Raw genomic sequence first — 15,111 nt, 5'->3', positions numbered from 1 at the left:
GGCCGAAATCGGCCTATGAGACAAATCAAATGTACATGGTGTGTATGTCATCCGTCTATCGGAAAGACAAATGAAACAAAACTGATACAAAACTGAACTGAATGTAGGTAGTGGGGTATCTGAGGAGGGATGGAGCTCTATCTCTAGGGGTATATGCATGTCTATATGCTCAAGGTAGTACAATCATGAGAATGCATCAAGCTATCTAGCTCCATCCTGTACTAATGGGGGGATGTAAGATGTGGTACATGGGCGGGTCTGGTGCCAAGGCTACCGGATGAAAGCTGTCGGGTCGGCCCTCATCTGGGCCACTCGCTCCTCAGTGGCACGGCGCTCCCGGGCTCGGGAGAGAGAGAGAGAGAGAGAGAGAGAGAGAGAGAGAGAGAGAGAGAGAGAATTGAAATGATATATTAACGTCTACAAACGGCCAAAATGACCTATGAGACCAAACTGATTACAATGATGAGTCTAGTACCGAGTTTGGGTACAAACAAAGAAAACTACAAACTAAAAACTGAGATAGGAGTGTTGCCGACTCCTATGGGTGGCTGGTAAGCTGAGGAATGGTATCATGCCACAAAGGTACAAAGTGGGGATAAGTGTCACCATGATACAATATAGCAGTAGTATGAAGCCTATCCTGATCGACACTCTGGGTGTCGTGCTAGAATCATGTGGATACTCTGCCGCAATCTCCTCCGGTGTTGTGTGGCTCCCCTCCTCGATCGCGGTCGTCTCGATCTCCCCAACTCTATAGCTTGGCCAATGAGAGTACCGCTGGTGTGTGTATAGGTGGGAACCGAGCTCTGTGATGGTGGTGTCCCCTCTGCCTCTGTGGTACTCATATTGAAGAAATCTGAGATGCGTCTCTGGGACTGTCTCTGTCTATGCCCTCTCAATAGAGAGTCTATGTCTTTGTATCTCAAGTAGAAATAATCCGAGACATCCCTGATCCTGATATCTCATGACTCTATCTAACGAGTCAAAACCATCTCTGAATAAACAATGAAAGCATCCTTGTATCTCATAGTAGACTGTGTAGTGACATATGTAGTGAAACTCTGTCTCTGGCTCTGCATGGCATAACTGACATATCCTACTGTCTGCTGATATGCCTTTGAATCTACCTATCTCAATCCCAAACTGGTGTGAAGATGTGCGAATCTGGCCTATGGCACATTGTAACCCATGAGATAGATGTGTGTCCATGTAGCTAGGCCGTGAGACAAAACTGTCTGTCGCGAGATGGAGAAGATGATCTCTATAGAAAGCCCTCTTCGTACCCAACTCCCGTGATGGCTCTATCCATGTCCTCCTGGTATCAAGCTGGATAAGATCCTGCTGAATGAGTCTAGTAATCTCCATACGTGTAAGAGCCAAAGATGGTGCATCAAGAGAATACTGGAAAGGGGGCAACCTGTCCATGCTAAAACCATGCCTTTGAAACCATGAGCTCATCTGTGCATACCAACATGATGTATCTCCCTGTAATGCCAGCTTTCTGGATGACTCAAGAGCAAGCCTAGCATATCTGTCCCTAGTGGTGTCCCATAAGCTGTGTACAAATGATACTGATCTAGTAAGTGCCTCAACCTCCATAGGTGGGGCAGCCAACTCCGCTCGTATGATGTCATGTGGAACTGAGGCCTTGGCTCTAATCAGCCTAGAAATCATAGATACAAGGGGCCTCTCCATATTACTCCATCCAGCACTGTCAACAGACGGTCCCGAAACCTGAACCCCGTAGTGCATAACTGAAGCGACCAAAGTATCGAAGAGAGAGACTCTAAACCAGCAAAAAAATACAAGAAATCCTAAAAAACAGCAAGAAACGCTTGTGAAACCTTAAAAAACAGCAAAACACAGACTTGAAACCCTAAAAAACAGCAAGAAACGGTGACGAAACCCTAAAAAGCAGAAAAAAATAGTGACAAAACCCTTAAAAAACAGCAAAACAACAGTTTCAAAGCCCCAAAAAAAACAGTGACAAAACCCTAAAAATAGCCAAAAAGCAATTTCGAAACCATAAAAACAACAAAGAAGTGACGAAACCCTAAAAACAGTGAGAGACCCATGAGAGAGAGAGAGAGAGAGAGAGAGAGAGAGAGTGAGAGAGCATGGAGTCTCAAGTGTGTGTGGAGTCAAAGGAGGTAAAGGCTAAGGTGCAAGGGCTTGAAGCTTGAGGCATGGACAGGGCTCTCTCCCATGTGAGAGCATCCTCTGCTCTCAAGGGATGCCCCAAAAGGCATCCAAGGCAAGGTCAAAAAGCTACTAAAAAAATATACGTAGTCAAGAGTCAACGGTAGGGCTGACTAGATAGAACCCAAAAAACTTGTCGTACGGAACCATACGAGCCTACCATACGGGATGGAACAGAACACATCGTTTGAAACATGCCATACGCCATACAAGAAGAACCCTTGCTCATACCAAATCTCTGACTGAGGTAGACGGTGTGCAAGGTGCTAGGCCCTCAAGAGGATCGGCCTCCCAATGGATAAAGTGTACTCAAATAAAGAGATGGGCTCCCCATCAATCTACATAGAAGGCCATTGCCACTCACCAAGATCCCATAATAGCTCTACTAGGGGGATGTCCAATGGCCATCCCGTATCATTCCTTTTCCAAAAGTTATCAAGTTTTGTCTACGAATCACCACCCCATAGCACTTTTGAGGAATGCAAGAATACATACATACTGCCATGCTTCCACCTCTTCAATCATCTACGAGTCCGGGTTTATCATAGTGCCTAGAACGTCGAACTAGATGGACCTACCCAAGATGTTAACCTGGGTAAGGAATTTGGCAGGTGGTGGACGAGTGATAGGGGACCACCAGCGTGGCCTGGGCCCATCAAGTCTCATCAGCCATTTAAGCACGAGCTCACCACTTGACCTGCTAGACCACTAGACCTACTTGACCACTTAACCTATTGGACCTACGAGACTAGTTGGCCTACTAGACTAGTCGATTTGGGACTAGCAAGCTACTCTACCAGGCAACCACAGATAGAAGGGGCTAGATGACTATTCAAGGACCCCTTTGAAGCTCTGCCTTGCACGATTTTCCTGGAAGGTGCCTCTGATCCTTGGTTCCTTGCGTAGGGAGCTAGAGGCACTCAAGCTACAACATGCCTTACAAGAGGAAATGTCTTCATTAGATGCAATGAAGCAAGACAAGTCACCTTCAACAAGGGGTGGTGAAGCAGCTCAGGCAGGAGATGGAAAAACTGAAAGCTCAACAAGATTCTAGGGCATAGGTGTAGTGCAATACATGCAAAAACCTTGTCACCCCCAATTTAATCGCCTTGTAACATACCAACCAGCCGTGCAGTAAATCAAACCTTCTACCCTTGGCTGGGTGACCAACTCGTCTCGCTAGGCTCATCGCGCTCGCCTATCTCAAAGAGGTCCAATCCTACTCTCAACCACGTTGGTCATTTGGTTTTTCACAGGTTTCGGCTAACATCGCCTCATGTGCGAGCTACAGCACGTGAAAGTCAGCTACAGGTTGTGTTAAATGCTCCAAGTTAGAAAGTTGCAAGATATTGTGCCACAATGTATGCTCTTGTGGATTATGCCTTTTATGTATGCTATTGTGGATGCTACCTTTTGTGATGCATATAGATACAAGAGAAGTATTGCGTTGTTTGGGGCGGCCTGGTTAGGTGCACCATGTGCAACTACAGTTGTGCAGGCCTAGGTGGAATAGGTTGTATCGCAGCAGCAAGCTTATTCCATTGTCATGTGTTGATGTGCTAGTTATTAATGTGACAATGTTTGTATTGGCACGTATTGATTTGACAGTTATTAATGTGATAGTGCTTGAGGGAACAAAGTGGTGATTGGTGTATCACCCATCTTCAAAGTCAAACTATAGTGAGCAGCTACCAATACAGATACAAGTGCAAAGGTATAGATACAGCCATAGCTTGGAGACAGTCTATCCTCGTCAAAGTCAAAACTGCAGTGAACAGATATAGATACCGCTATGGATGCCATCAATTGGTGATGGTCTATCCTTGCAATTCCCCTTGAGCAAGAGCAGGATTTTGCAATTCATTTCCTTCTTATGAACCTCTGAGTCTTACATAATCAAGTCTGCGTCGTAGCTAGTCGGACTTGCCTAGACTGTTGGACTAGTGGACCTACGGAGGATATAGACCCTTGCTACTTCTGGACGAGCAGTCTGGTACGAGGTGGACGAGTGATAGGAGGACCATCCTAGGCCTACCTGGTCTATCATGAGCCACACACGGTCAACATCATATCCACTTGACGGTGGTGAGAGATTCAGCATGACAAAACGTGAATATTTGAGGTTAAAGAGATATTGGATCTTTTGTCACTTGAATTGAATCTCCCTCAATTGTAGCAACTTATCATAGAATGAGTGAATGACAACCTTTCCCCTGAGTTTTTCCTTAACAAGCTATTGCCGCCCCTGGTTTAGTTGGATTTGTACGTCCTCCCCGCTTAACGTCGTTTGCTACCCAAAACTGAGGAAATGGAAGGAATTCAACCCGTATCTCAGGTAGACTATTTAGCAATAAGTATTGCTAGTCAATTAGTTTGATTCAGCAAAAGGAGAAGTGTTGCTAGTCAATTTAGTTTGATTCAGCAAAAGGAGAAGTGCCTCAGCTAACTCCAATATAGTTGGGATGGGAAACATTGATCCTAGCTGAAATTCCTATTCGGAAGGATATTAATCAATGAATGAAGGACAGTTTTTTCTTCTTCTTGTTTGGGCAAAACAACACCAACTCCAGCGTTTCAGGTGTTTCAAGAGTCACATTTCAAGGCTGTCAAAACCCGTTTCAAGGTAAATGCAAAGGAATGAGATTGAATTATGCTGCTTCCTTTGCAACAAAACACGGAAGCAGAGGATAAAATCTGAGCTCCTTTTATAGTTACGAACACTGGTACTGGTGCAAGTTCTAGTGTCTCCAATGTCAAGCACCCTCTTCAAGAGGATCCAGGTAAATAAAAGAATGAGTATGATCATGCCCATCAGGATCAAGAAGAGAGGAGAATGATGTCGATAAGGACAATGCTGAGGATGAAAATAATGGCTGATCATCTATGTCATCGGGTGGACTTCAATTTCTCCAGAGTTTGAGTTCAGCACCTGACCTTTTATTTGGATGTGTCATATTCCTGCTGAGTATTTTGAATGCAGGTCATGCTGCTTTTCCAATACAGTTTGAGTTCAGCACCTGACCTTTTATTTGGATGTGTCATATTCTTGCTGAGTATTTTGAATGCAGGTCAAGCTGCTTTTCCAATACAGTTTGAGTTCAGCACCTGACCTTTTATTTGGATGTGTCATATTCTTGCTGAGTATTTTGAATGCAGGTCAAGCTGCTTTTCCAATACAGTTTGTGACTTAGGATCGATGGTCTTCTTCGAGTATAATTGTTTAATCACAACTTGCAAGACTTCAAAGTATTCCTTTTCATGCTCTCGTGCGTATACAATGCAAACTCATTCCTATTTCTAGTTTGTGAATCCTAGAATCTATTGTGGGCTGGCAATTTTGTGTATTCTGTGTTCATGACATGTTTATTTAAAAACAAAACAGAAAGAAAGAAACAAGGCATCATATGATTCAGCTTACAAAGCTTGAGTACATAGATGATACTTTCACTCCCATACACACATGACAGACTCCGGTACTGTCTTTACACAAATGATAGACTCTGGTACTGTCTTTACAAACTCTGGTACTATCCTTACACATATATCCACTACATAATATGGTGACGCAGTTTCTATATTCCAGAGTACTAAATCTAGTTTGTTTTAACAGCTTTTGCAGAGTCCTTTCAAATAAATTCGTGTGAAATGATACGCTATTTTTATACACAATAATAAAAATAATGCTACTATTAAACGTTTGTTCTGTATGGGGCAAGTAGATTAAGGGTTCTACCTTTCTGACAACAACACAATAGGCGTAGTTACCCATGGCACGATGAGCCTCATCCACAACCAGACAAATAAGATCTTGCATTGGACATGAACCTGTTTGAAATGAAGAATGATAAAAAACTCAGAAGAGTAAAGCATACAACCCTGCACGGAAATCTGAAATAGAGAGCTGGCCTGACTCAATGTCTTTCTCGAACACTTGAGGTGTTACAAAGAAAACTCTTTTTGTTTGCCAAAAAGTAGATCTGTGGCCCGGATTCATTTGCCCTGTCATGTCAATCGTGTATTCCTGCATACAAATAGCTAAGACGGTAGTCAAAATTGTTGTGCATTTCTGAAGACAAACGACATTTCATGTTATAGCCCCACCAGTTAACACATATAATTAGGGCCTTTGCTTGGGTAGAACCATCAAGTCTATTTAAGCCACAAAAGACATTCCTAACAGATGAAAGCACGTCAAGGTCCGAGTTCACATGTTATCTTCATTGGAGGTAAGCATCTCCATAGGGGCTTCATCTGACAATGTCACCCTATTGACGCATTTAGAATTTGATCACACGCCCTTTTTCTATAGAAACAAACCATTAAAAAGTAAAACAACCCTTTGACACGCCCAAAAAAGGCTGCACATATTCATCCTCCTAAAATCATATGTCGTAAATGCAACTCATTTCTGAACTACTCCACTTCCGCCATCTTTATGTTGGGTAACTCGTGCCTCTGTTGAACTTACGGATCACCTAAATGTGAATAATTGTTGATCCGCAAACACTCCACAGCTAACTCGTGCCACTCATCCATGTCTCGTTTTTTATGCTTGCCTTGTGTGCCATGATAATGAGGCTATCTCCCAAAGACATCTCTAGAACATGCTTGCACGTCGTCATTATCACAATGAACACACGCTTGTCCCCAGTTCTGCCAAATGTTCAATATGATTTTTTCTTCTTCCATAACATGCAGCAACCTGGACACTGCATAAATTAGAATCTCTCTCATAGGCCAATTTGCCTTCCATACAAAGCAACAAGCCACAACACCAAAAGCAAGCCGCAATGAGAGAGAGATTTTATTAATGTTTCATATTCCCATCTTTGAAAGGCCGAACTCAGCCTATGAGAAAATCAATGTAGAGATGTGATATATCCTTTGTCATCCCAAAAAGGGACAAGTTGAACTGAAATTATAGACTATAGCTAGAGTTATATGATAAATTGGTGGTCTGGGGTTGGGGTGTACAATGAGTGGTGACCATGATGGATGGAGGAAGGATGGAGTTCTTCTACGAGGGGCTCAGAATGCAAAACTAGATGCAAAGAGTATCAAGTATGATATGCACTCTGGCTAGCTACATCCTATACTATACTTGGGCAGTAGTTTGGTATACATCAAAGATGGGGGTGTCAACAGCTCCCTGAAGTATATGCATGGGACTGATTTGAGCTGATCCAAGCACTCTGCACTCTCCCGATGGAACTCGTGTTTGATCTATATCATCTGTCACGTGCACATCTAACCCTATGTGCATGTGGACAAGTTATCCCAGTTCCAGGGTTCAGGTTAGCCTAGAAAGTGTTTTGGCACCCTTGTGAGCTTGCACCCAAGCCGTGCATGTCCAGACACTTGAAATAGTTGCATACCCTATGATTGCACACAACAGGATTATTAGCATGACATTCAGTACCCATCATGAGCATTTTCCAAAGCATAGAACCTTTTTTCCCCAAACACACATTTTTCACTTATTTATTAATAAGTGACTTTTGTTGGAAAAGTAAGAAGGGCAATTTGCTAAAAGAACTATAAAAGAAACCCATTGAGCACTCAATAAAAGCAGACGAGGCAGCACAAGAAGTTCCCAAACTTGTAGTGTCTCTACTCAGCAGCACCGGCAGGAAACACTCAGCGTTTTCAGCCTTAAGTACCCAGCGTTTTTGCACTTTGCAGATCAGACTGGCGCTTTTGCACTTGCAGATTAGACATAGCATTTTCAGTTTTCAGCATTCCGGATCAGCAAAGCAGGCCAGCGTTTTGGTTTTCAGCCATCAACACTTGCATATCCTCATCATCCCTTCAGTTCAGCCAGCGTTTTCCAATTCAGTCCGCAGATTTTAGATTTCAGCACCTAGCATTTTGCTAGTCGTCGTCGCCGTCATCACCACCGTTGTCGTTGCCGACATAGTCCCAGTTTCCCGCAGTAGATCAGCCCTTTCAGATTTCAGCATATGAGCCCTAGCGTTTTCAGTTTTCAACCCGTCCTCGTCGTCGCCATCATCGTCGTCGACATCGTTGGCAAGTTCATCGCATCGAGACCATTGTACTAGATTTGTGCAATCTATAGCATAGACCTCTCTCGCCATAGAGAGGGGCGCCCTTGGAGGGGGGTTTGAGAACCATCTGGTATCGTCTCTCTCTCTCTCTCTCTCTCTCTCTCTCTCTCTCTCTCTCTCTCTCTAGCAGCTGGCCTGAGGGCGAGCAGCTGGACGAGGGCGAGCAGCCTAGGCAAGGGCGAGCAGCCTAGGGCGAGCAGCTGGACCAGAGCGAGCAGCCTGAGGAGGGCGAGCATTATGTGGCGAGCAGGCTGACGAGGACGAGCAGGCCTGAGGGGAGGAGACTGAGGCGAAGGACCCTCTCGCGCTGCCAACTTGCTGGACGAAGGACAAGCTCGTCGCGCTGCCAACTTGCTGGACGAACGACGAGGGACGAGCTCTCTCTCTGCTGGACAAGGAACGAGGGCGAGCTACTGGTCGAAGGCGGGGCGAGCAGGTGGACCTGGTCGAGCTGCTGGTCCTGTGTCAAGAGGGCGAGCAGCTTGCCAAGCACGAGGACGAGGGCCCTAACCTTTGAAGGACGAGGGCGAGCTGTGCCAAGGGCGAGAGCTAGCTGCCTACCATGGGAGAGGGCTAGAAGAGCCAAGGGCGACCAGACGAGACCAATGCCAGGGCGAGGACAAGAGCAGTCAAGTCAGCCAGGATGAGGGCGAGGACTTGGTGACGAGGGCAAGGCCAACCAGGGCGGAGGCCAGACCTCAGCTAGTGAGGGCCTTGACTCAGTGCTCGCTTTGTTCTTCTCTCTAGGATGGACCAACCAGTCGAGGATGGTGATGCAAGTGGCTTCACCACACCACAAAAAATGAAAGCGACTTTCAAGCGGAGGAACAGAGATAGCATACTCTCGCCAAGCTCATTGCGGGCAAGGAAAACCGTCAGAATCCAAGATGATTTAATGATGGAGAGGGTTCAAGTGATGATTAAATCTGAGCTCAGCTTTATGAGAGACGACATCAGGAAAGAGATGTACGCAAACGCAGAGAGTTATAAGAATTCTATGTATGCAGATATGAGGAAAGAATTCGATAAAGCGATGCTTGGTAAGCATGATGAGATGTATCTATCTGTGAAAGGGGAGATGCAGGCTCTAATGCGGGCAGAAGTGAATGTAATGGAATGTATTATGCAGAAAAAGTTGGATGAGGCAATTGCAAGCTTTGAATCTTGGAAAACCAATGTGGAAAAGTGCATGAAGGAAAAAGATGCAGTGATTGAAGAGCTTAAAGGGGAACTTGCAGCGTGCAAAATTATGCCCAAAACGGAAGGGGGAAATCAGCCCTCGATGTTAAAGGAGCTCGAAGATATTAAGGAGCAGGTGAAAACTCTACGCGAAGGGGAAGAACTAAACTCGAAAGAGGCTTCCTCATGGGCGGAGCGCCTTTCTAAAACACAAGATAAAGTTGACGAAGCAAAAAAATGGATTGAAGGTGCAAAGAAAGGAAAGGCCCGGATCCCAGAAGCCGCACAGACTTCTACCATCATCAATATGACCATTGAGGAGGAACAGAAGAGGAGGACTAGAGCCCTCCAAGTGCGTATTACTGGTATCAAAGACACCGAAAATATAGAAGACGAAGTGAAGGAACTCTTGCAGCACATGGGCATCCCGGAACCTATGCACACAGGTGCTTGGAGAGTAGGAAAGAAGGGAGTGGATGAGAAGGGAAACGTCAAAGAGAAAGCACTTATTTTGCGTTTCCCGACTTTGGAAACAAGGAAGGAATTTCTGAAGAAGAGACCAGCACTTAAGAAAACTGGAATATTTATGGGGGATGACCTTACTTTAGCACAAATAGCACATATGCAAGAGTTGATGCCAGAGATCAAGGCAGCAAGGGAGAAGGGAAAAATTGCCTTTTACAGAGGAGGGAAAGTAGTGGTTTTGGAAAAACGCACAGCATGACAGTGCGAGACATATGGGACCACACTCCGGATGGCGGCATGGAATTGTAATGGATCATATAGGCTGGATGTGGGTGCCTTTGAAGATAGCTTCAGAAATAGAGACATTGTCTTTTACTGGGAGACACATCAAAAATCTGGACAGTTGATGCCAAGTGTGACTGGCTATTTATGGGAGAGCTTGTCGGCCAGACGCTAGATCCCAGCATGGAAGTCGAGGTTCAGGAGGGGTAGCAGTCTTATTCAAGGAAGAGTTGCAGCCGCTATTACAGATTGTCCGGAGAGATGACCAGGCGAGATACATGTGGGTGAGACTAAGAGCTGAGACAGGCAGATTCTTATACATTGCTATATGTTACTTTCCCCCTAGCACATCAGTCTATACCTCACCTAGAGGGCAATCCCCTTTCTCTATACTTGATGCTGACATATGGGAGTTCTCTAGGGATGGAGATATCATTCTCTTGGGAGACTTTAATGCCAGGACGGCCAACTCCCAAACGGTATTTTATGATACCTCGGAGGAGATGCTTAGAGAGATGGATATATCGGAGAATAGTTGGTATGATGAGGAGTGCAGAGAGATGAGAGTTCAGATTCAGAGAGAGCTTATACTTGGAGTCATTACATATAGACAGTCTCGGATTGCCCTTCGGCGTTTAGTGCGACGGAAGAAGCGGGCCTTTTTAGCCCATATGGAACGTGATTTGTATCATCTCTTTTTGAGCCAAGATTCAGGTGAGGCCTGGCGTCTCTTCCATGAGCACTCACCTCCTCCAGTGATTACCTCTCCCGAGATTTGGGGTCAATATGCAGCATCATTATATACAGTACCTGGGCAACCACCATTACCAGACCCTCTAGAGCCATGTCCAGCCACTAGTACCTTCTTTACCACTGAGATGGTGAAGAACGCCATTGACAGGATGAGGACTAGAGCATATGATCATGATGGTTTGGTGGCAAAGCACTTGATACATGCTAGAGATTTACTGTCAGAGGTTCTTGCGCGGTTGTTTAACCGTGTCATGTGTGAGGGACTACCCGAGTCCTGGAGATTATCTACTATTGTACCTCTTTTCAAGGCAGGGGACCCCACGGTACCAGGGAACTACCGTACTATTATGATAGGGCACACATTGGCACGGTTGTATGCATCCATTCTTGAACAGCAATTGAGTAAATGGGCAGATAATGAGGGCATACGAGCAGCACGACAGGCTGGATTCAGGAGGGGTTTCTCCACTTTGGACCATATTCTTACACTCAGAGCCATTATTGAGGAGGGTCGGGCACATGGGGGACGGATGTATTGTTGCTTTGTGGACTTCCGCAAGGCATTTGACACAGTGCCGAGGGCCAGATTGATGCACAGGCTACTGAAGTTGGGAGTACCCACAGAGATCATATGGGGGATCATGGCTTTATACGGCTTAGTGATTGGCCAGGTACGCACTCCTGAGGGGATTTCTGACATTGTTCATTCCACTATCGGAGTGAAACAGGGGTGTCCTTTGTCCCCTACACTTTTTGGTATGTATGTAGATGAGGTCTCTGACTAAATTGACAGAGAGGGTGACAGAGGCGCTCAGCTGGCAGGGACATGGATCCCTTTATTACTATATGCTGATGATATTGTGTTAATGTCAGAGTCGCCAAAGGGCATGCAAAGACATTTGGATGCATTGCACAACTTTGCAGAGGATAGTGGACTGTCCGTGAACCTTGGTAAAACCAAGGTTATGGTGTTTAACACCACACCACAGTGGGTCAAGAGATCGGCACCTACACTCGTATATGGCCAAGACACTGTGGAGTACACAGATGAATATACATATCTGGGGGTGGTATTCACGGGACCGAGGTTTACCCTGAGGAGAGCAGCAGAGACTAGACTATCCAGAGCCTATGCGGCATTAGGAGGGCTAGAGAGGATGTGTTCGCAGGTTCAGTTTCAAGAACCACGAACAAAACTATGGCTCTTTGATACTTTGGTTGCTTCAGCTATGATTTATGGGGTCCAAGTTTGGGGACCATCTGTGAATCATGACAGTTGGCGGAACATGGAGAGAGCCTTGTTATTTTTGATATCCCGGATGATTAGAGCCAAGGCCTCGGTACCACATGCGACTATTCGAGCGGAGGTAGCCGCCCCTCCTATAGAGATTGAGGCTCTTACCAGATCAGTGTCCTTTATGCACAGTCTATGGGATACACATAGAGGCAGATATACTAGACTGGCTCTTAAATCCTCTAGACAGTTAGCGATGCAGGGAGATGCATCATGTTGGTATGCACAGATGACCTCATGGTCTCAGAGGCATGGTCTCAGCATGGATAGATTGCCTCCCTTTCAGTATTCCCTGGATGCACCCTCCCTGCCAGTCACACGGACAGAGATCACTAGACTCATTCGTCAGGATCTTATACAGTTGGACACCAGGAGGACATGGGTAGAGCCGATACAGGAGTTGGGCACGAAGATGGCTTTCTACAAAGAGCACCTTCTCCAACTTTCAGGGATGGGTTTGTGACTCGTCCGAACTACATGGACACTCATTTATCTCATGGTCTGCGATGTGCTATTGGTCAGATTCACACATTCTCACACCAACTGGAGATTGAGACGGGTAGATTCAGAGGGATACCACCAGAGGCTAGGATATGTCAACTATGCGGTAGAGAGCCACAGACAGAGCTACACTACATATGCCACTGCACTGTGTATTATGAGATACGAGGGCGCTTCCATTGCTTATTCAGGGAGGGTTTTGGACCCCTAGATAGAGTCATGAGGTATCAGGACCAGAGATGCCTTGGTTTATATCTACTTGAGCTACACCGACATAGAGATAGTCTATTGGGGAGACATGGAGTACGACAGTCGCAGAGACAGATCGCAGATTTCTTTGGATCGAGGGAGCCAAGAGACCAACCACCAGCATAGGGTTGTACCCACATTCATACCAGAGGCACCCTCATTGACAGGGTGATTGAGCTCGGGAGATCGAGACGACCACGACCAAGACACAGGAGCACACTACATCGACGGAGACTCCAACAGAGGATCAGAGGCATTCTAGCACGACACCCAGATTGTCATTGAGGGCCTGTTCTACATTTTCAAATCTCACATTTCACACTTCATTTCAGTTTTCATTTTTACTTTCAGTACTTTTTGTACTTGTACTTCAGACATTGTATTAGATTCACCACTTTGTATCTGATGGTCTCATAGGTCATTTTGGCCTTTTGAAGACGTTAATATATCATTTCATTTCATTTCTCTCTCTCTCTCTCTCTCTCTCTCTCTCTCTCTCTCTCTCTCTCTCTCTCTCTCTCTCTCTCTCTCTCTCTCTCTCTCTCTCTCTCTCTCTCTCTTAAAATCTCTTCTTCTTCTCTCTCTCTCTCCCTACCCTGCTCGCTGCCGCCTCCCCTCGCGCTGCTCGCTGCCCTGCCCCTGCCCTCCCTTGCTCCGCCTGCAGCCCGGCCCTCCCTCCCTGCTCGCTGCCCTGCGCGCTCCCGCTCCGTACCTCTGCTCGCTGCCGCCTCCCCTCGCGCTGCTTGCTGCCCTGCCCCTGCCCTCCCTCGCTCCGCCTGCAGCCCCGCCACGCCGTCCCCCCCTCTCTGCGCTGCTGTGTCCGCCACCCCCCCCCCTCACCTTGCTGGCCCACTCCCTACCCCTCCCACTCCTCTACCCCCCTGTGCTCCCCGCGTAAGGTGTCCCCCCGACCTCTTCTACGCGTAGGATGTCCCTCCCTCCTTTCTCTATGCGTAGGTTGTCCCCCCCCCCCCCCCCCCTTTTACACGTAGGATGTCCCCCCCCTTCTTCTACGCGTAGGAAGTCCCAATTTCTTTTATTTTATTTTATTTTATTTTTTAAGGTGTCCCCCCCCTTCTTCTAGGTGTATCAGCTTGATCTCACAGGTCAATTTGGCCTTTTGAAGATGCTAGTATATCATTTTATTTCTTTTTGATACTCCCCCCCCCCCCCCCCATATGTCATTGCACAGTGTACTATGAGATACGAGGCCGTTTTCATTGTCTATTCAGAGAAGGTTTTGGGCATCTATCTAGGGTCATGAGTTATGAGGATCAAAGATGTCTTGGGCTATATCTACTTGAGTTACACAGGCATAGAGAAACTTTACTGAGGAGAGCTGAAGAGAGACATCCCGAGAGACAGATCACAGATTTCTTCACACTAGATATTGTACACCCAGAAGAACAGACAGAGGAGCAGTCAACGGTGGAGAGGAGCAGCCAACGGTGGAGAGGTCTACCCGCACTATTGGCATTCTCATAGACTGAGCATTGGAGCTAGGGAGATCTAGACGACCCCGATGGAGAAGAGGAGCTACACGGTTTCGAAGGAGGCTACAGCAAAGGATTCAAGCCATACTCTTTCGTCGTCGAGAGTGAAGATGAAGATGGATCTCTACTCTCCTCCCATATTGTCTTCACATTGTACTGCTTAATTTAGGATCCCGCAGTATTTATATTTTGTTATCCTAGTTTAATTTATTTTGTTAATCTGACTTTGTATCAGATACACCGCATTGTAACTTTCTGGTCTCATAGGTCACGTTGGCCTTTTGAAGACGTTAATATAACATTTCATTTCATTTCATTTCTCTCTCTCTCTCGTCTGCACTCTATCGCTCCCCCTCCCTTGCCGTACCGCCCCACGCCCCCCCCCCCCCCCCCACCCACCCACCCAGCTACCGCACCCGCTGCTAGTGTGGGTGCACACGTACGTTTAGGGACCCCTTGGCGGATGGCGATCAAGCATGAGAAAGCTAAACGATAAAGCCGACCCCCTAGAGGATGCCATTCAAAAGTGCAAAGAGGAAATGACGAAGATCACTACCAAGATGAACCGCAAGCTCTGGGGCACAATAAACATGCTCGAAGGACGCGTGCTGATCCAAGAGAGCAAGATAAG

The 15,111-nt window shown here is 46.3% G+C and overlaps 1 protein-coding gene across 5 annotated transcripts in view; it reads right to left on the bottom strand.

The window, feature by feature from the left end:
• FANCM (DEAD/DEAH box RNA helicase family protein) overlaps positions 1-15,111 on the bottom strand; it is a 207,891-nt gene that overhangs the window by 109,316 nt on the left and 83,464 nt on the right. For 4 of the 5 annotated variants that reach the window (XM_086529246.1, XM_086529244.1, XM_086529245.1 and 1 more), the window contains 2 exons: positions 6,106-6,220; positions 5,933-6,024 (listed from right to left, as the gene is read on the bottom strand). In XM_086529246.1, coding sequence (XP_086385372.1) covers positions 5,933-6,024; positions 6,106-6,220 — 207 coding nt within the window. Of the gene's footprint in view, positions 1-5,932; positions 6,025-6,105; positions 6,221-15,111 lie in introns of those variants that run through there. The other variant, XM_086529248.1, reaches the window with a different exon arrangement.

This window comes from Adiantum capillus-veneris, chromosome 14 (assembly GCF_014529385.1).
Source record: "Adiantum capillus-veneris isolate H3 chromosome 14, ASM1452938v2, whole genome shotgun sequence".
Classification (NCBI taxonomy): domain Eukaryota; kingdom Viridiplantae; phylum Streptophyta; class Polypodiopsida; order Polypodiales; family Pteridaceae; genus Adiantum; species Adiantum capillus-veneris.
The sequence above is the reverse complement of the archived record's forward strand: the minus strand, read 5'-3'. Positions and strand labels throughout refer to the sequence as shown.